The 19,548-nt window shown below is 53.1% G+C and overlaps 2 protein-coding genes and 1 non-coding gene across 53 annotated transcripts in view; 1 reads left to right on the plus strand and 2 right to left on the minus strand.

The window, feature by feature from the left end:
• The window catches only part of BAG6 (BAG cochaperone 6), a 14,383-nt gene extending 13,602 nt beyond the window's left edge, over nt 1-781 (plus strand). For 39 of the 50 annotated variants that reach the window (XM_055264505.2, XM_063632450.1, XM_063632448.1 and 36 more), the window contains 2 exons: nt 160-306; nt 583-781. In XM_055264505.2, the coding sequence (XP_055120480.1) occupies nt 160-306; nt 583-678 (243 nt within the window). In that variant the 3' untranslated portion in view covers nt 679-781. The remainder of the gene's footprint in view (nt 1-159; nt 307-582) is intronic. The other 11 variants (XM_055264530.2, XM_063632465.1, XM_055264537.2 and 8 more) reach the window with 1 other exon arrangement.
• On the minus strand, nt 595-19,531 carry PRRC2A (proline rich coiled-coil 2A). 2 transcript variants are annotated; one of them, XM_055264495.2, is made up of 31 exons: nt 19,235-19,531; nt 17,184-17,358; nt 16,197-16,374; nt 15,746-15,845; nt 15,584-15,656; nt 14,772-14,915; nt 14,475-14,626; nt 14,215-14,294; nt 13,924-14,066; nt 13,192-13,282; nt 12,856-13,072; nt 11,879-12,353; nt 10,477-10,667; nt 9,966-10,263; nt 9,011-9,221; nt 6,829-8,673; nt 6,171-6,442; nt 5,829-5,959; nt 5,450-5,579; nt 5,274-5,359; nt 4,857-5,081; nt 4,562-4,702; nt 4,369-4,440; nt 4,085-4,252; nt 3,788-3,870; nt 3,418-3,628; nt 3,229-3,327; nt 2,893-3,105; nt 2,702-2,796; nt 2,515-2,605; nt 595-2,392 (listed from the first exon to the last, which is right to left on the minus strand). In XM_055264495.2, the coding sequence occupies exons 2-31, from the start codon at nt 17,293-17,295 to the stop codon at nt 2,252-2,254; spliced, it is 6,468 nt and encodes a 2,155-aa protein (XP_055120470.1). In that variant the 5' UTR covers nt 17,296-17,358; nt 19,235-19,531; the 3' UTR covers nt 595-2,251. The 2 variants fall into 2 exon arrangements, with proteins under 2 accessions (XP_055120470.1, XP_055120469.1); XM_055264494.2 differs by having other exon boundaries at nt 17,184-17,395; nt 19,235-19,458.
• Nucleotides 16,875-17,006, minus strand: LOC129473874 (small nucleolar RNA SNORA38). The gene has a single exon (XR_008654402.1). It is a non-coding gene; the product is annotated as a small nucleolar RNA SNORA38 (small nucleolar RNA).
• Nucleotides 19,532-19,548: the final 17 nt, after the last annotated feature.

Below are 19,548 nucleotides of genomic sequence, written 5' to 3' on the forward strand. Positions count from 1 at the left end.
AGCATTTCTGCTGTAAAAACCACATCCTGGACTCTATTTCCCCTCTCTCCACTAGCATGGAGACTCAGTGGAGTGGTTGACTCATGGAAAGGGTGAGCCAGATGGTGGCACTGGATCTGACTTTGATCCTCTTTTCCCTCCCGACCCCCTGTCCCCCAGACGATGCAGGGTGAGGGCCCCCAGCTGCTTCTCTCAGAGGCTGTGAGCCGGGCAGCTAAGGCGGCCGGAGCTCGGCCCCTGACGAGCCCCGAGAGCCTGAGCCGGGACCTGGAGGCACCAGAGGTTCAGGAGAGCTACAGGCAGCAGGTGCCCCCACCTTGAAGCAGAATAGGGATGGTCTAGTGGGAGGGGTTGGGCTACGGTCCCTCTTCCCTGGATCCCTTCAGCGATGAACTGGTCAGCCTGGTGCTACCATTTGTTTTCCCCTTTGGCATCTGGGAAGGCTTGACAGTGCCTTGACGGGCTATTTGACAGTGTGCTTGGTGGGGGAAATGTTAGCTTCTGAGGGACAGCCTCATGTGCCTGCTGGGATCATAGGGACTTGGCCAGCGTTTCTCCAACCAGCTTGCTTTTTCTCTTTAGCTCCGGTCTGATATACAAAAACGACTGCAGGAAGACCCCAACTACAGTCCCCAGCGCTTCCCCAATGCCCAGCGGGCCTTTGCTGAAGATCCTTAGCTCTTTGCTCTATGGCCCTTCCTCATCAGGGGACTGTTTCCCCCCTCTTCCTTCACAGTATTTAAGAAATAAAAGTCAGATTTTTCTGGCTGCTTTCTCTCTACATTGTCTCCATTAAGTAGTGTGTCCCTTAATCTTGTGTGAACTTGTTTTTTAAATCAGTACTTCCTTGGAGTACCAGAAAGCTTGTAGTATCTCCTCGTAAGCATATGGACACTGTTCTGTTCACCCAGCACGCTAAATTGTACAAGCCAGTTTTGATGTTTGTATTTTTTTTTTTTTTTTTTTTTGACACAGAGTATTGCTCTGTCTCCCAGGCTGGAGTGCAGTGGCCCGATCTCGATCTTGGCTCACTACAACCTCCGCCTCCTGGGTTCAAGCGATTCTCATGCCTCAGCCTCCTGAGTAGCTGGTACTACAGGCGTCCGCCACCACTCCCGGATAATTTTTGTATTTTTAGTAGAGACAGGGTTTCACCATATTGGCCAGGCTGGTCTCGAACTCCTGACCTTGTGACCCACCCGCCTTGGCCTCCCAAAGTGCTGGGATTACAGGTGTGAACCTCTGTGCCCGGCCTGATGTATTTTTTGTGCAAAAGCACTTTATTTATAAATAAAAGACCTCTATTTTGAGTTGGGAGCATATTCCAGGTGCACGCTAGGATAGAGCTCTCAAATTACCCATCAAAAAAAGTTTCTGAGCAGCTGCAGACCTAAGTATAGTCTTAACATAACTAGCATGCGGCGTTACCATGTGAAATCCCACTTAGTTTGACAATGCTGGAATTGGTCTATCCAATTCAGAGCCCCTTAAATGTGCTCCAACACTGAGGCCTTAACAGATTTTTCCCCTTAGTTCATCATAAAGCACTGAAGTCCCATGGCTGCAAATTCTTTGCTAGTCCCTTTGAGATGCAGTTGAAGTCCTAACCCCCCCATCCCCTACTTTGGCTAGTTTAGCGCTCGATCAACTAAGCGTGGCATAAGCTTAGCAAATTCCAGCTAGACCTCTTGGAACATGAGCTCACGGACATGTAACAGGCCTGCTGGAGAGTCCATGTGAAGACACTGGTTGATAATCCAGTAATGTTACAGATGTCCCACCAAGGCCCCAGATATGCAAAGGAAGCCATACTGGGACCAGCCCAGGTGTCAGCTGCAGACTGATAACCAGTTGACCTTGCAGACTGGCACAAAAAAGCAGATATATCCAGATGAGCGCAGCCCAAATTCCCGACTCACAAAAATTTAAAGATCCAATACAATGGTCACGTTTTTGGTTTCAACAGCTCACTGGAAAAAGTAATGAATATTTCCCTGACTGAAACTACAGATCACTCAACACCATGCTTTAAGACAATGCCAACAACCCATCCCCCAAATCATTGTAGAAGTTTTTTAAATCCTTTTATTACTCTTTTTTAACAAACAGCCCCAGGGACAGGGGACCAGGGGAAGGGGGAGGAGGGGTAGTGAGGCCCCAGCCCCACAACCCCTCCCCCCCCACCCCTTTCCCCCTTATATATTTATAATCTATATACAAGCCCCGGGGGTAGGGGGCAAGAGGAACTCCCTCAGCGGGGTGGGGGCAACCCAGGCTCCTTGTCCCCTCGGGACCCAGGCTCCTCTGCCCGTCGGGAGGGCCCTTCTCGAGGTGGCGGCCCTGTCCGCTCCCAAGGCTTAGGTATCCAGCGCAGGGCATCTGGTGGGGAGGCCTAGGGGACAGGCACGTGTTAAAAGAGTGAGTCACAGTGGGTGGTCAGGGATGGGATGGAAGGACAGGAAATCAGGTGGCAACTCGAATTTAGAGTTGGGGCCACAGGGTTTTCTCCTTCACCTGCTGGTAAAGGTCGACGCGCTGGGTGCGGAAGACTCCACTGTAGGTGGAAGGCGTGGCCTTGAGACGGGAATTGAGGCCAGAGAAGGACCTAAGGGAAGAAGGGCGTCTAAGGCAAGCCTAGGATCCAGACCCTGGTTCCAAAGTAAGGAAGCACTTGAAAGTCCACATCCCTATTCCGTTTCACCTTCCAGCTGGGGGAGTCCGTGATGACCCAGGTCCCCCAAGGTTGCTGCTCAGTTTTTGATAATCCTGGAACGGCTTTAGTTCCACTGGATGCAGCTGAGGGAAAAAAAATCATGAGCTGCCTACCTTGAAATACAGAATCCCTACTCCTAAGTCTTGGCGCTCCCTAGCCCCTCAGTTCCTGTACCTTACCTCTGCTCGCCCCAAGCTAGCGGGGAAGGGCCTGGCAGGTGAAGGCAGCACCCGAGTAGCAGGAGCAGGTGGGGGCCGCACAGCCAGGCTGGGGGGCTGCAGAGCAGGGCCCACAGGTAACAGAGAAAGGGGAGGTGGGGCAGGAGGTGGTGCTGGCGGCAGGGAGCCAAAGTTCACCACAGGCAGCTGTGAGTCTACCATGGGTAGAAGCATCTGTAACAAGAAATTTGGGTGTGCATGTTGGGGGCAGGAAGGATGTCAGAAAACCAGGGAAAATCAAAGCCAGCAACTAGACAGAGAAATCAAATGAAGGGGAAGTGTGAAGATACAATATACCTGCTGGGCAGGAGCCCCTGAAGGGAGAAAGCCACTTTGGCCACCAGGCTGCAGAGGAGTAGAATAAAAATCCGAAGGGGATGGCAGATCCTGGCGTACCTATCAGGAAACGGGGAGAAATATATCAACCCCCACAAAATCATTCTCCCCACCCTATCCCCCAATATCTACCACCTGCACCCCTCTTACCTGAAGCAACGATGTGTCAGGCAAAGGACTGGGGCAGAAAGCCGGAGAGTAGAGGAAGGAAGGTGGAGGGTAGAGAACTCCTCCAGCCGGCAACTTCCCCAGCTCTGTAGCTTGCAGTGTGGAGAAATCCAGAAACTGGCCCTTGAGAGCTACCCCAGAGAGCAGTGCTGAGGGAGGGGCTGGGCCGGGGGGTAGGTATACGGGCTGTGATCTGAAAATAAATTGTGGGGAGGAAAGCTGTTAGGAAGCCAGAGTCCTAGCAATGCCTTAAGTCCACTAGCTTCTGGTACCCTAGAACTGTGTCTTCCCCTTCCCTCTCCCCGAAACACATCTCCAAGTACCTCTGTGATCCACAGGCATCGAGTCTTACCTGTAAGGGTGCAGTGAGGGTGTCCCAGGGCGGAAGCCTCCACTGTTTGGATGTAATTGAGAGTCCATGGCTCCCCCAGAGATCTGCAGGAGAGAAGCAGGGTTGAAACAGCTTTAGTATCTGTGGTCAAGAAAAAAGATCACCATCCCACCCATAGAAGCAAAAAGGAAAGAGAAAAATGATGTGACAAAGTGGTATTTCACAACTCTACAACATAGAAAGGCTTGATTATAAATAAATACCAGGCAGAAAAAAATTATTTACTGAAGGGGTCATGCAATGGGAAGCGGGGCCTACCTGAGAACTGGAAGGCCCAGCACCGCCATAGAAAACCTCAGGATACAGGCGCTGGCCTGAGGAGCTGGGCTCTGGGCCACAGTGCCCAGAACCCAGGTTCTTGGATTGTGGCTCAGCAGAGGCAGCAGCACTGGGAAGCAGCTCCCAGTCTCGTGATACAGGAATGGCCTGGGAAGGAGAGGCCTCGTGGAGAGGGATGTCTGGCATCCTGGACGCCCCGGTCACTCCCAGCAATCTTCCCTGGAAATCTTGGGCCTTTCCACCAAACTCTTACTCCCACTTACCTCAGTGACTGATGCTGTTAGCTCCTTCTCTGCTTTCAAGCTGTCTCCTACCACTAGGCATAGGTCTGAGTCCTGTGATCACAAGAAGGCAGGAGACATTGTCCCATGACAGACATGTGTCCTCTATGTCCCATCTTTAGTCCTTCCCTTCTCCCCACCCAACTCAGGATACCGAGATCCAGCCCACACAGACCTTGTCACTAGTGCCAAACTGGACCGGGGGACCAGGTCGATGGGATGGCCGAATGGGGCCAGGCTCTGTGCCTCGGTCTGTACGCTGTGATCGTTCTGTGCCAATGGGGCCAGGGGGCAGAGGCTGCTCCCGGGGCAGCTCCTGGATTGGGCACACAGTAAAGTGCATTGGGGGAGGGAAAGGAAAATCCAAACTGGAATGCCCAGAACACACACGCAGAGAGAAAAAGGAGAAAAAGGTAGGGCCAAAGTCAGATTCCTGGAAACATTCCCCTTATCCTTTTTTGGTCTTTTACCTTTCTGTCCCCATCGTGGGGGGCAGGTGGCGGTCTCCTAGGAGGTTCAGAGCCAGGTGGACCCTCACAAGGAACAGCATTCAGCGGTGAGGGGCCTCCAGGCCTCTTGGGGGGTCCCTCTGCTGCCCCCTTGAGTCCTCCATCAGGGGAACTTCGCTGGCTGCAGGGACCTGATGACACCTGAGAATCCCCACTCAGGTCCACCCCACTGTCAGACTGACTCATCTGAGAGGAGTGGAGAAGGAACTAGTTAAGTCAGGGTAGAAAGCACCCCAATACCTGACTGATGCACACAAACTGCAGAAAGGGGACAGCCAAGTGAGAGAACAGCTCCAGACTCAACCCAGAGCAGGTGGGGGAGTATGGCCAGTGCTCAAAAAAGTCCCAGCTCAGACACACCCTCCCACCCTCACTCACTTCTGTGCCAGCCACATCCTCAAAAGGACTCAGGGGCTCCATCCAAGGCTCCATGGAGTTGGGTCGATAACTCTTTCGGCTAGTGGCTGGAGAAGGAAGTGAGAGGAGATGATAGTTCAGAAGCCCATCTCATTCTTAACCCTTCTACCATAGTCCTTTCACTCAGCTTTACTCACCAGTATGTAAACGGTTCCAGATGTGAGGGGTCAGGGCCTCTGTGCCTGTATCTCTGGACTCTGCCTGAGGGCCTGGGCCCTCAGGCTTAGAGCCCAAGAATCCAGAGCTATGAGGAGGTGGCAAAGATTCCTACAGATGAGAAGGGTCAGAAGCAAAACATGAATTGGGTGGGAATTGGGAATTATAGGAAGCCAGGACAGAGTGGGGTGACACAGAGTAGGGTGTGGGGACAACGAGGGAGACACATGGGAGACTAATACTGAGCATTCTGGAGTACAAGCAGTGAGAGAAACAGGAAAGAGAACAGAGAAAACATAATCCAGAAGAATTTTCACGAGTAAGAGTGCAGCAAAGCACAATCTCAAACCCATCCCTTACCTCCTGTAGCAGCTCTGGTTTTCTGGCAGGCCGCTCCCGACGTTTAGGGGGAAAGGGACTAACCCCGGAAGAATCCCGAGGAGTCCCACCCACCCCTCTCGCCACTGGCCCCGGCTCCTCAAAGTGGGGGTCTGGGAAAGAGAAAAAGGGTCAGCATCTGCCTGGCTCTGCCACTGACCCTAACTTTTCCTCCCTACTCCACCTCCCAATTCTTCTACCCTTGCTCCCTGCAGAAACCCACCCAGCAGCAGGGCCCCTAGGCCAGGTTCTCCACCCGCTCCCTCTAGCACTTGACCTTCTCTGGGGATGGAGATATTCCCACCCATAACCCCTCCAGCTTACCAGAACCGAGGCCGCTGTTGACCCTCTGGGGCTCATGTCGGGTTGGGGGCCTAGGAGAGGGGCCCTGAGGGGCTTGGGGAGGCCCAGGCTTGTGCCTTGGGTGCCCCCCTGGGAGTGCAGTTACACTTCCTTGACGGCTACTAAGCTGGGCCAGAGCCTGTTGGATGCCAGCAGGGTTGCTGTGGATAACTTGGTCCAGGCGGAAGACAGCAGAACTGCTGGGAGGTGGGGGAGGCAGGGGAAGCCCCGGGGGACGCTCCTCTGGAGGACGACTGGAGAAAACAGAGCATTAGCTCCAGTATCCACTAAATCGTTATTTTCCCACAAGTTATGTTTCCCAACTTCTGCTTACAACCTATTCTCTTCCCTCTTAAAGTCCAGGTGTTTTTGAGTCCTTCTAAGGGTTCCTATGTGTACAGATGCACAGAGTGGAAAGCAAAGAACCAGGAATAAATATATAGGTGGGTGTTCTCGACTCTATCATCCTACCAACTACTGTCCAGTTGCCGCAGCCAGACGTGGCAATCCTACTGACATTCTAGAGCCCATGGCCCCTCAGGCCACAATCTCCACTCCACCCAAACTTCTCTTTCCCTCAGGCTTCTTCCCCCTCCTCCAATTTTTAAACCACAATAAATTTAAGTTTGTCCCTACCCACCTTCGGTTTTTGGGAGAGGGCCAGCTCCTCTTGTCGCCTCGTCCTGGCCCGGTCCTTCCTCCAGGACCCCCACCGCCTCCTCCACTGCTGCTGCCAGCCTTGCCCCCTGGGCCAGGGCGCCGGTTCTGCCGTTCCATGCCTGGCCGCTGACTTGAGAAGCTCCGTTTACTCAAATCCTTGGCTCTCTGGCTCAGATCTCCACGGGACATGGCTGAAATACCTGGTACGGCTCCACCTCCACCTCCCCCAGGAGTTCCCATGGCTTTGGGTGTCAGCAGTGCTGGTGGGGGTGCCTCTTTGTCTCCTCGGCGCTCACTGGCGAAGTCACTGCTCTCTGATGCAGTCTCCCACTCCTCATTGGCTTGGTCCGAGTTCTGGTTGGACAGATCAGGAGACTTGGCAGCTGCCCGGCGAGGTGCTGGGGCCACTGTGACTGTTGTGAGGGCCTCCTCAGGTCCAGCAGTGGAGGCTGGAAGGGTTAGGGAGGGCTTGCCTTCAGACCCCCTTGCGGCATTCTCCCGTTCCTGTTTCAGCCTCCGGAAACGAGGCGGTTTATCCTGCTGCTGAGCCCTCCCATGTCGCCTCCTTCGGGGTCGCTCCCCATCTTCCATGCCCACATTGCTACCTCCACTGCTGCCTCCACGCGCCACGGGGGACAGAGGCCCTGGGATCAACTTATCTTTCAAAGGCTCCTTACTTGGTGGCAAAGGGCCTGTGGCAGGTTTCTTGGGAGCCAGAGACTTGGCTGGAGGGCTCCAGCCTGGGCAAACTTGAGGAGGGGGCCTCCCTCCTCCTCGGCCCCGGCGAGATGGCACCCCCCTGGGAGTGAAGACTCGCCCACCCCGGGCAGTGAAGCGGGCTGGGGCTGGTGAAGGTGGGGCTCCTGGTGGTGGGGGAGCGAGAGGGACCTGGGTGAGTGTTCCCTCCTTGGGTGGGGGAGCCTCCTTGTCTGAGGGAGCCAAATCACTCTCATGGGTCTCGCTGCCCGTTTCTGAGCCCCGCTGCCGGCGCCGCTTGGGGATTTCCTCATACTCTGAACCCTCGCTCCGTGTCTCGCTGGCAGTGCGGCCTCGGGGAGCAGGAGGGTGGTTTGGTCCCCCTGTCCCACCTCCACGTCCATCATCTCCTCGAAACTCTCGGTAACTGCGGAATTCCCGACTTCGGGCTCCCCGCCCTCGTCCCCCATAGGTCCCCCGAAAACCCCTCCCTCTGGCAAAATACTCGCCTCGGCCCCGACCCCGGCAAGAGGTAGGACCCACTCTTTCATAGGAATAGTCCCTCCGAAGCCTTGGGGCAGGAGAAAGATTCCCATTGGGTGGGGTCTCCTTGGGGCCCCCTAGCTTCCCCTTGGTTATCTTGAGTGGGTCTGGCTTTGGGGCTTTGGGGGTTTCATCCCCCTGTTCGAGGGGCTTGGGAGGCAGCTCTTCGACTTTTGTAGGTGGTGGAGGTTTCTTTATAGGCCCAGCCCGGCGGGGTGGGGCCCCTGGCTCCTCTGGAGGGATTCCACGACGACTGCTGCCCGGACGAGGGCCCCAGCGGGTCTCCGTGCGACTCTCTCTGCGTGGTGGTGGGGGGCCCTGGCCTCCACTTCCGACTCCTCGGGAAGGCTTTCGGCCTGCTTCTGGCCCTGTCAGCTGTGCAGTCTCCTCCTTAGGGGGCTCCTTCTTGGGTGGTGGAGTTTGTATCTTGGCCACTTCATCACTGCCTGGGGGCCAGGGGAGTGGACGGGGCCCTGGTTCCTCCAGAGGAAAGCGAGAGATTGGGGGCCCAGGGGCTCCATTCTCAGGAAAGCCTGGATAACTGGCCAGATAGGGTGGTGGGGGAGGAACCGGAGGAGTCTCGCTCCTGAAGAGACAGACAGAAAGAATGGAAATAAGTATCTCAGGAAAACCAGAACTAGGTGGGAAAAGAACACTTTATTATGATCTAGACTCTCTTTTACTATTTTTCTGTTTGTTTTGGCAGAGATGGCATCCAGTTGCCCAGGCTGGTCTCGAACTGCTGGGCTCAAGCAATCTTCTTGCCTCAGCCTCCCAAAATGCTGGGATTACAGGCATGAGCCACTGCATCCAGCCTCTCCTTTCCTGTTCATCCCTATCCCTACCACTAACCCAAAGTACCTTTCTCCCAGGCCTAGATCCTTTCACTACGAACTCACCCATTTCTCATGACCAAGACTCACCTCATCCCCTTGTCATCCTCATCCGCAGCCTGGCGCAGTGGTGAGGTAAGTGGGCGGGGGTCAGCGGGTGTGGCAGTGAAGACATCTCCTACCCAGGCCAACTTTGGATCCACCGGTGGAGTGCCCCGTTCCCGTAACATAGCAGGTGCATGACGGTCAAATGGCTCTGAGCTTGAGCCCCCACTGTCTGAACGCTCTCGGGGAACTAGGCCTGAAAAAACCAAAGAAAAAGAAAAATAATCCTATTCATGTCACAAGCCCTCCAGCCCAAAAAGCATCTCCCCTCCCTGTCAAGTCAGCTCTTCCATCTCTTGTTCCCAGTAGGTCCAGGCCTTGCCTGCTCTTATATAACAAGGTTATCCACTCAGATTCCCTACAAGAGACTCAACCCACCCCAAATAAATCCTGGCAAATGAAGGACCATTGTTTCTTTCGTTCATTCATTCATTCATTTTTGAGATGGAGTTTTGCTATTCACTCATTTTTGAGATGGAGTTTCGCTTGTTGCCTAAGCTGCAGTGCGATGGCACAATCTTGGCTCACTGCAACCTCCACCTCCTGGGTTCAAGCGATTCTCCTGCCTCAGTCCCCCGAGTAGCTGGGACTACAGGTGAGCACCACCACGCCGGCTAATTTTTTGTATTTTTAGTAGAAACGGGGTTTCACCACGTTAGCCACGGTGGTCTTGAACTCCTGAACTCAGGTGATCTGCCTGCCTCGGCCTCCCTAGGTGCTGGGATTACAGGCGTGAGCCACAATGCCTGGCCAACCACTGCTTATTTCTTAACTAAGCCCATTTTTGCAACAGAGCTATCTCAGCAGTGCTAAGCATATGCCCTTCCCTCATCCCAAGATGGGCAAAACCTATCATACCAGGGTCACAGTAAGACCCTGATATCCAATTCCTAAGACTGAGGGGGCTTTCCTGTTTCTCACTCCTGCCATGCCCCCTTACCAGAAGGATGCACGCCAGGAGGGTAGAAGTCTAGAGGGGGACGACCCTGGAGGAGCCGGGGGTCCACATAAGGAGGAATCATCATCCATCGGGGATCAAAGTTCATTGGGGGCATGGGTGGGGGCCGGCCCAGAGCACCTGGGTACAGGGCCTTGGGGGGTGGGGGTGGAGCCTGTGGAGCTGGCACAGCCCCCAGGGTAACAGGCTGTGGTGGTGATGGGGGCACTGGGGTAGGAGGGGCAGAGCCCTGTTGATGCTGCTGCCACTGGTGCTGCTGCTGCTGCTTCAGGAGCTGCTCCTAGGAAAGGAGGAAAGACAAGATGAGAGAGGCTCAAAGCACACATGGACAAAGGAATCAGCAAAGAAAAAACTTGGACTAGGGGAAATTGGGGTGACAATGGAGACAACTGGACAAAGAAGCAAAGGGACCCAGAAGGTAACTTATGAAGAAAATTAGGTAGTGAAGCCAGGAACAAAAGCAGCCCTTAGAGGGTAAACAACTTGATTTTACCTGCTGCTGCCGCTGGAAACGAGGAGGCAATGACTTTTGATATTTGGGGTAGCCCAAGCCCTGACTAGGGGGCTGGCGGCTGGGACCAATCCCATCACCCTTGGGTTCCACCTTTGGAGCTGGGGGTGTGGTAGGAGGAGGAACCTCTTCTGGTGGTTCAGGACGCTCTTTTGAGGGCAGCTGTGGTTCCACTGCATCGAAAAAAACACAACAGAGTGATCTAGTCCAACAACAGACACTCCGTGGACACCCCAGGAATATCAGGTCTCATCTCTAGCTCCCTTAAGACTAAGATATTCTATTCAACATCTATTCTATTGAAGCCCCTCCCATTTAAGACCCATTAAAGCACTTCGTGGCCTCTCATGAGCCTATGGTGGTGGCATTAACTTTTTATGAAACTATTAGAATAACAGTACTTTCTTCAGTCTTGGCCTACAAGAAATAGTTTTCATTTTTATTTATGTATTTCTTGTGAGACAGAATTTTTTTTTTTTTTTTTTGAGAAGGAGTCTTGCTCTGTTGCCCAGGCTGGAGTGCAGTGGCGCGATCTCGGCTCACTGCAAGCTCCGCCTCCCGGGTTCACTCCATTCTCCTGCCTCAGCCTCTCCGAGTAGCTGGGACTACAGGCGCCCGCCACCACGCCCGGCTAATTTTTTGTATTTTTAGTAGAGACGGGGTTTCACCGTGTTAGCCAGGATGGTCTCGATCTCCTGACCTCGTGATCCGCCCGCCTCGGCCTCCCAAAGTGCTGGGATTACAGGCTTGAGCCACCACGCCCGGCCCAGAATTTTTTTTTTGAGACAAGAGTCTTGCTCTGTCACCCAGGCTGGAGTGCAATGGCATGGTTTTGGCTCACAGCAATCTCTGCCTCCTGGGTTCAAGCAATTCTACTACCTCAGCCTCCCAAGCAGCTGGGACTACAAGCACATGCCACCACACTTAGCTAATTTTTGTATTTTTAGTAGAGACGGAGTTCACTATGTTGGCCAGGCTGATCTTGAACTCCTGACCTCGTGATCTGCCCACCTCAGCCTCCCAAAGTGCTGGGATTACAGGTGTGAGCCACCACCCCTGGCCGACAGGGTCTTGCTTTGTTGCCCAGGCTGGTCTCAAACTCCCTAGGCTCAAGCGATCCTCCACCCCAAGCCTCCCTAAGTGTTGGGATTACAGGCATGAGCTACAGTACTTTGCCAAGAAATAGTATTAGACTACAGCCTAAGATTTCAGACAACAAAACCTTCCATCCTTCAGATATACAAATGATAGAACACTATCACTGATAGTCCAATAAACCAAAACTGCCTTCTACTTCATTTATCCCCAGCCTTACCACCCTGCACCTTTAAGCACCGTGAAGCAGTGATCTGACATCTGGTAGTACCTATCCCCATCTCCATACCTGGGCTGGCTTCGAAGCTGCCACTGCTGGTGCTACTGGTACTGCCACCACCACTCACCAGAGTGGGAGCCGCAGCCACACCTGGAGTGGGAGTAGATTGGGCAGGAGGGGCCTGTGCTGGCTCTTCAGGTTCTTTCTCTGGTGTTGGGGCTGATGCTGGAGGTGGAGCTGGAGGTGCAGGGAGTTCTTTAGGGACTGCAGGTGGTGGAGCTGGGGTAGAAGGGGCAGCAGGTGGGGCAGCAGGCTCTGCTTTGAGCCGCTTGTCAGGTGCCCCAAACTTTTCATCGAGTCGCTTGAGCTTCTCGGCACAGGCTGCCCGGCGCTCTTCTTGCATGCGCCGCTCCTCCTCTTCTCGCCGTCGCCGGGCCCGCTCCACTGCCAGGGAAATCTCAGATGACGACTGCTTTCGTCGCTGCCGCCATGCCTCGTCCTCATCTTCAGGCGCTGGGGGCTTGCAGGGAGGACCCCCACGATCCTGTCAATTGGCAAGACCCGGCAGGGCCAGGGGAATCAGTTACTATGCTTTCTACCATCTCTTTCACAGACAAATCAACTGTCGCTACTTTCAGGATGCAAGGACCCAGGCTTTGGGGTTGATCTCTCTGGGTGGTGACAAACTTCTGGGCTCAAGTGATCCTTCTGCTTCAGCCTGCTGAGTTGCTTGGACTACAGATGCATACTACCAGATCCAGCTATCTAGCCACCCTAGTCTTTTTTTCTGTTCCCTCTCTCCTTCAGAAACCCAAACACCCAGGGCTCCTTGTTCTTCTTTCCTCATTAGCATCCCAGTTTCTCACTTCTTACCCAGATTCCCCTAATACCAAAGATATTTAAAAGCTTCCCAGGATGTTCTGCAGCCTGGCACTTCACAGCACATTTTTAGCACCCCCTTCCTCTATATCACAACCGCTTCAATTACTCAGCTGACACCAATTTCCCACAGCTGACCCTCTCAATCCCTTATTGTAGACACTCACTGGGTAGTCCCCAGGAGGGCCCCAGTTCCCGGCGGGGCCCCGGTGAGGTGGGGGTAGGGGAGGCTTTGGGGCAGGAGGTCCTGGCTCTGTCTCTGGAGGCCGAGAGGTTTCTGCCCAGGCCGTCTTAGGCGGGGGCGGTTCGCTGTTGGGGGAGTTGCCCTTTTTGCCATCTGCTTCAGGGGGCCGTTCCTCACCAGAAGCTGATTGGGAATCCTTGCTGTGAGCAGATCAACAGTGAAATTAAAATCAGCTGCAACTAATATACTCCTCTAAGAGTACATTACCAAAATACAAACCAAGACCCCCTCCTCCTCTCCCCTGATGGCCCTAACTCACTGGCCCTCAGCTCCCTCCTCATCAGAGTCTCGCCCATCTTCCTCATCGCTGAACTTGAGCTTTTCAGTGTAGTCAACCTCTTCATGGGCCCCTGAGGGGAAATATGAGTATTAGTAACCCAAGCATTCTGCCCTCCAATCTTGGAAGGTAGTCTGGAACTATGTAACAAGATGGACTACCAATGCCAACATCCTTCCCTCTGAAGTCTAGATCCACCAATGAAGTCTTGTCATTCTTACTCCTCTCATCACTTTGCAAGGACTTGGTATTCCCCATCCATCCTCCCCTATCCTTTTTTTTTTTTTTTTTTTTTTTTCCTTTTAAGAGATAAAACAATGAAGTGTCGCTCTGTTGTTGCCCAGGCTGGAGTTCAGTGGCATGATCATAGCTCACTGTGACCTCCAACTCCTGGGCTCAACTGATCCTCCCACCATAACCTCCAGAGTAGCTGGGACCACAGATGCACAGTCCATACCCAACTAAAAATTTTTTTTTTTTTTTTTGTAGAAGTGGGGGTCTTGCTGTGTTGCCTAGGCTTGTCTTGAACTCCTGGCTTCAAGCGATCCTCTCACCTCACACTCCCAAAGCACTGGGATTACAGATGTGAGCCACTGGGCCTGGTCTTCCTACACTTCAATGTCTGCCTTTCACCCACATAACCCTGTATTTTTTTTTTCCTCATTAGGTTTTGCCTTTCAAGATCCAAATTCTTGACCCTTAATATCCACTTACCTGCCCAACCATCATCATTCTCCTGATCCAACTGATCAAACTCTTTGAGATTATCCTCTTTGAGAATAGAGGGACGACCCACAGGCTCTACTAAGCGCATTGGTGGCCCTGAGCCCCGGGGGCCCGCCACACGGGGAAAACGGCTGTATACAGAAAAGAAAATGAAAGATGGCATGTTGTCTAACCACATGTGAGACTGATCCTAGACTGAGCCTCCTGGCTAGAAAACCATCTCCTCCCCCAATAAGCTTCCCCTGCCCCCAGCCACAAACCCAGACCCGGATTGCTCACCTGGGCCCATCAGGAGTGGGGTATCGGTAAGGCCCCTGGGGTCCATAGGGCGGAGGGAACGGGAGATATGGGGGATACATCTGTAAAAGGGTCCAACAGTAGCTGCTCAGAGGGACAGTCATATACCTTTCTAGCTCCTTAAGCCTGCTATCAATCATCCTCCCGCCCTCCCTTCTATCTCATAGGCCAAAGACTAAGTCCTGATTCCTAGCTCTCCAGCTTCCAGTGTAATCGTTCCAAGACAAGACACCAAGACTCACGAAGGGCGGCATCATTCCGCGGTAGGGAGGGAACTGGGGTGGGCCTGAAGGCTGCAGCCCACCCCGGGGATCATGACCATGATGAAGTTTGGAGTCTGGGCCCTCCAGCTCATCAGGGCCACGCCCACCTCCGTCCCTCCAAGTTGTAGAATCTGTATTTTGGAAAAGGTAGAGAGAGGTATCAATGATTGGAGGGCAAGTGAACACAGCTGAAAGTGATGGGGAGGAAGGTGAATAAGCCAGCACCTAGCTCTGAGATGCAATAGGTAATGTCTTAGCCAAAAGGCAGCCACTCACTTTGGGGGCGGAGGCTTGGTCCGGGCCCAGACGACTGTTCGGCAGACTCCCTTTCCTTGGCAGCCTTGTCCTGGTCGCCAGCCGCCTGCAGGGTCGGAAATTCCTCTCGAGAGAATCGCGACAGTAGGCTTGATGCCCTTCCACCTATTAGGATGGGGATGCAGAACAGGAGAGAGAAGTACATTTCCTGAGGACATGCTATAAAAGTGGAAGGCTCTGGCTGGGCGCGGTGGCTCACGCCTGTAATCCCAGCACTCTGGGAGGCTGAGGCGGACGGATCACGAGGTCAAGAGATCGAGACCATCCTGGCCAACACGTGAAACCCCACCTCTACTAAAAATACAAAAAAAATTAGCTGGGTGTGTTGGCGTGTGCCTGTAGTCCCACCAGCTACTCTGGAGGCTGAGGCAGGAAAATCGCTTGAACCCAGGAGGCAGAGGTTGCAGTGAGCCGAAATTGCGCCACTGCACTCCAGCCTGGGTGACAGAATGAGTCTCCGTCTCAAAAAAAAAAAAAAAAAAAAAAAAAAAAGTGGAAGGCTCTGACAGGTACCAGACCATCAGGTTTCCCACCTTCAAACTCACCCCTCTACAGAATAACTGCTTATTCCCCAAGAAGGTCAGTTCTGGCACCACTACACTCCATCATATAAGACTGAGACTTAAACTTGCTCATGTGCCTCCATGAAACTGAATATGGGTGGTCCTTGATTTAGCCAAAGAGGACCAAGGTCACTTGGCTGAAAATACAGTGCAGAGTTCATGCATCCCATGGTGCCCAGACACAGCTCCCCAATTAAGTGCTGCACTCACCATCTCCATGTGCTCCATGGGTGACGCTGGCTTGTGCCCAGGACTTTACCCCGCTTGGAACCAAAGGAGTGTTCTGGGGAAGTGTTCAGAGAGATGATAAATGATGTGGGTGGGGCAGCTATGAACCATTCTTCCTCCCCACCCCTCCAGTTCTCCAGGCACCTCGGGGGCTGCTGGGGGTCGTTTCGGCTGGTTGGAGGCAGGCGTCTGTGAAGCCGGCAGTGGCTGCGATTCCGGCGGCTGAGCGGTTGAGGCATCGGAACTGAGGGGATAGAATGGGAAGGTTATTCAGGCCTGAGATGCCTCCCTGACTTCTCCAACTGGTGGAGACTCAGGACTGAAATCACGCCCATTGCTGCCATTTACAAATATAAGGACAAAATAATTTTTTCATCCTTTGTAGGCTGTTGTTTGTTTCTTCATGCTTTCTCTCCAAGACAAAAAGCTAAAGTTTAGTACCATTCCTTAGTCACTTAACAAGGAACCTGCAATAGGTAAGAAAGGGACCTCTTCGTCTCTGGCTCATACGTGGCTGGGCTAAACCAAGCCCCAACGCTCCCTGAAGTTCAAGTTAAAATATCCATCACTCCAGGTCCCCCAAGCCTCTGTCTACCTCTTGGGGTCGGACTGCTCCTGTTTGCTTGCCCATCCTGTTCCGTCTTTCGGCACTAGTGAGACATTGGGGTCATTGCCTTTGTTCTCGGCTTTCAGGCTTGGAAGGTTGGCTGGAGGTGGCATACGCCGGGCAATGGCAACTTTCCCGAGACTCTGCAGGCCATGGCGAGGGGCAACTGGAGAAAAAGACGGAGAGAGGGTCGAAAATGCCTCATATGGGAGATCTGATGGCCTCCTATCCTGGGCCACATTTATACATGTTGAATATTTTATTGCCTACTTCCTCCAAACTTAATCTCTGCCCTTAATAATCTCTGAAATCACGCTGATTGTGGTGGCTCACACTTTGTAATCCCAGCACTTTGGCAGGCTGAGGCAGGCGGATCACGTGAGGTCAGGAGTTTAAGACCAGCTTGACCAAAATGGAGAAACCCTGTCTCTACTAAAAATACAAAATTAGCTGGGTGTGGTGGCACATGCCTGTAATCCCAGCTACTCGGGAGGCTGAGGCAGGAGAATCGCTTAAACCCAGGAGGTGGAGGTTGTGGTAAGTCAAGATCACACCACTGCACTCCAGCCTGGGCAACAGGAGCGAAACTTGGTTTCAAAAAAAAAAAAAAAAAAAAATCTATGAAATCCCTATCAAGAAGGCTGAGATATGTAACATTCAATACTTTTATGTGAGATTGGTTGATTATGAGCCTGCAAGAACTAAGCTGGCCTCAAAGTTTCCCAAATCCACATTTCTTTGCCTCCAATTCTTACGTGTCCAAACACAGGGAACCACAGACACGCCTCTGTAGGAGAGTAACTGGTGTTCACCCAGAGCCCACACCCCCTTTAAGGGACCCAGTGTAAAGCTGGGAAATCTCCTCTAGTCTTTTGGTATTTCTACTACAGCCACTTCCCTTTAAAGAGCTCTAAAACATATGCCCCAAGCATGCCTAGCTTTCAACCATCAGAAGCATCTTTGCAGGACCCTCACCAGCGGGTTTCTGGATCTCTAAGGACTTGCCCTTATACGTATCAAACAGGTTGAGCGAGGAATACTTCTTTCCATCCTTTCCCTTGGCAGTCGGCCCCGAGCGATCGGACATTGCGCTGGAAGCTCATTGAGTATGTTGGGTCCTGCAGGCACCTCCCCCAAAACGTGCCGGAGCCTGTGGGCCAGACAGCAAGTGTCTCAGTCTCTGTCCCCTGTACAGACCATAACAGAAGCTTAAAAACTCCACTGCATTATCATTAGGGACTCAGATATGAGGCCCTCTGGTGTCTTTTCCTCCAGTCTATGTAAACTGCCCACTCTTCTTAAGCAACCATGATCTACTTAGCTCCCTCATAGCTCAAATGCCATGTTCCCTCCTTTCCCCCAGACACCTTTGTCAAGGAAATCTAAGTAAAAATCCAGCATCCTCCTAGTATAAACACTCTGTCTACAAAGGGTAGTAAGTAGCCTTTGCATTCCTTACAAGTAATAATCTCTTCTCTCTCCACCAAAATCGTTTCAGAGACTTACAACAGGGCAAATTCAAGCAAGAGAAAACTAAAAAACAAGCATACAATTCCATCAGAGAAGAAGAAACAACGCTTTAGATTCCCTATTTATTGGACACCAGCTCCCTAATCATGCCCCCAGGGCCCTGTACCCCAGGCTCCCAGCCCAGCAGCCTCGTGTCCATCTGGGAAGGTTTGCAGGAAGGTATGCTGGGAGTTTAAGGATTTTATGAGCTTGCTCAGCCGGAATGGGGGTTGGTACCAGAGAAATCCTCATAGAACAACTGGGGCTGTACATACTCCCAGGCTATAGGAACCCCAAATATTTGAAATATCCCATCTTTTCTTAAACCTGCTCCTGGAAAAAATCGCCTCCAGATGAAATACTGTTTTACCATATGAAGAACTGAGAAAAAGCATTATGGAGCCACCTTAGCACCCTGTAACCATGGGCCAGAAAACAGAGGGCCAAGGCTAGGGCCATCTTCGTTTTCCTATCCTCATTAAAAATGTCCATCCCCAGTGTTTCTTTACTCGATACCTCCAGCTCCCTAAGCAAGCCGGACGACAGGTCTCTCAGACCATTCCAGAGTGACCAGGCATTCGTTTACGACGGGAACAGTGTAAAGAGATGAGAAATAGTGGGGAAGAAAGCAGGGAAATCCAGACAGGCCCAGAATGAAAGCTAAAATTGGGGAGAAAGAACTTTATGACAAGCTAGAGATGAGATGGATGTTGCTTCGTAGGTGTTTAAGGAGGCCAGTCTGTGAAGATAAATATATGAAGGGAAAAGGAATAAAAGAGTCATGTAGCGAATAGACCAAAACTAACAGAAAAGAATGAATACGAAAGCAGGTGGAAAATATATGGAAACAGGAATGGCAAAAAAAAAAGGATGCAGACAACGAAGTAAGGGGGCAGAGGCCCAAGAAGAAAAACGGGATTGGAGGGGAAAGGAGACCAGGAACAGGAAAAATGAAAAAGCAGACATAGGGCGACTAAGCAACATAGAAAGCAAAGATGCTGGATAAAAAGCAGGGTTCTAGAGTGGGAGTGGCTCGACACGAAGAGGGGCGTCCACAGGGGGGAACACAGCGCTGGATGATAGGAGGGGGTCCAATATGGAGAAAAAGCGCCCTTCCGAGAGAACTGTCGGGCGCGGCCCATCCCGGGGCGGCAGCCGGGGAGGGGGGCCCACAAATGGGGGTGAGAAGCCAGGAGCGCAGCAGAGGGTAGGGAGTTACGGGCCCAGGCGCAGGGGTCACCCCCTGAAGCCAAGACGGTGGGTGGTTAAGGGCAGACTATGGATCCTGGATGAGCTGCCGGAGGTGCGGGTCCCGGAGTAGAGGTACCGGAGGGGGAGGGGCAGGCAGGCCCGGCAGCAGGAGGACAAAATGGCGGCGGCTAATGGCAGCTTCTCCTCCCCCCCTGCCCGCCACCGCCACCGCCGCCGCCGCCACCGCCACCGCCACCGCCACCGCCACCGCCACCACCTCTCCCGCGCCAGAAAAGGGCGTCAGCGCACGGTTCACCCAGACTCACCTGGCCGGGTGCGCGGGGATCCGGGACCCGGGCCTAGGGGCTCCCCGGGACGGGATGGCGGTGGGGCGGGGGAGGATGGCGGTGGATGGCGCCGGGTTCGGCTCCTCCCGTCTCCCTCGCTCACTCCGCGGCTGAGCTCCGACTAACGGCCCATCCGGGCAACCGCCGCCCCCGGGAGCACCCCCCCCACCTCCCACCTCCCTCCGCGCCTAGACACGCCCCTTAATTTGCATAAAGGGCGGGCACTTTCTACCCTAACCCTCTACTTCCAGGGCTGTCTGTAGTTTAAAAAAAAAAAAAAAAAGGGGCCGGGC

The sequence above is a fragment of the Symphalangus syndactylus genome, chromosome 23 (assembly GCF_028878055.3).
Source record: "Symphalangus syndactylus isolate Jambi chromosome 23, NHGRI_mSymSyn1-v2.1_pri, whole genome shotgun sequence".
NCBI lineage: Eukaryota > Metazoa > Chordata > Mammalia > Primates > Hylobatidae > Symphalangus > Symphalangus syndactylus.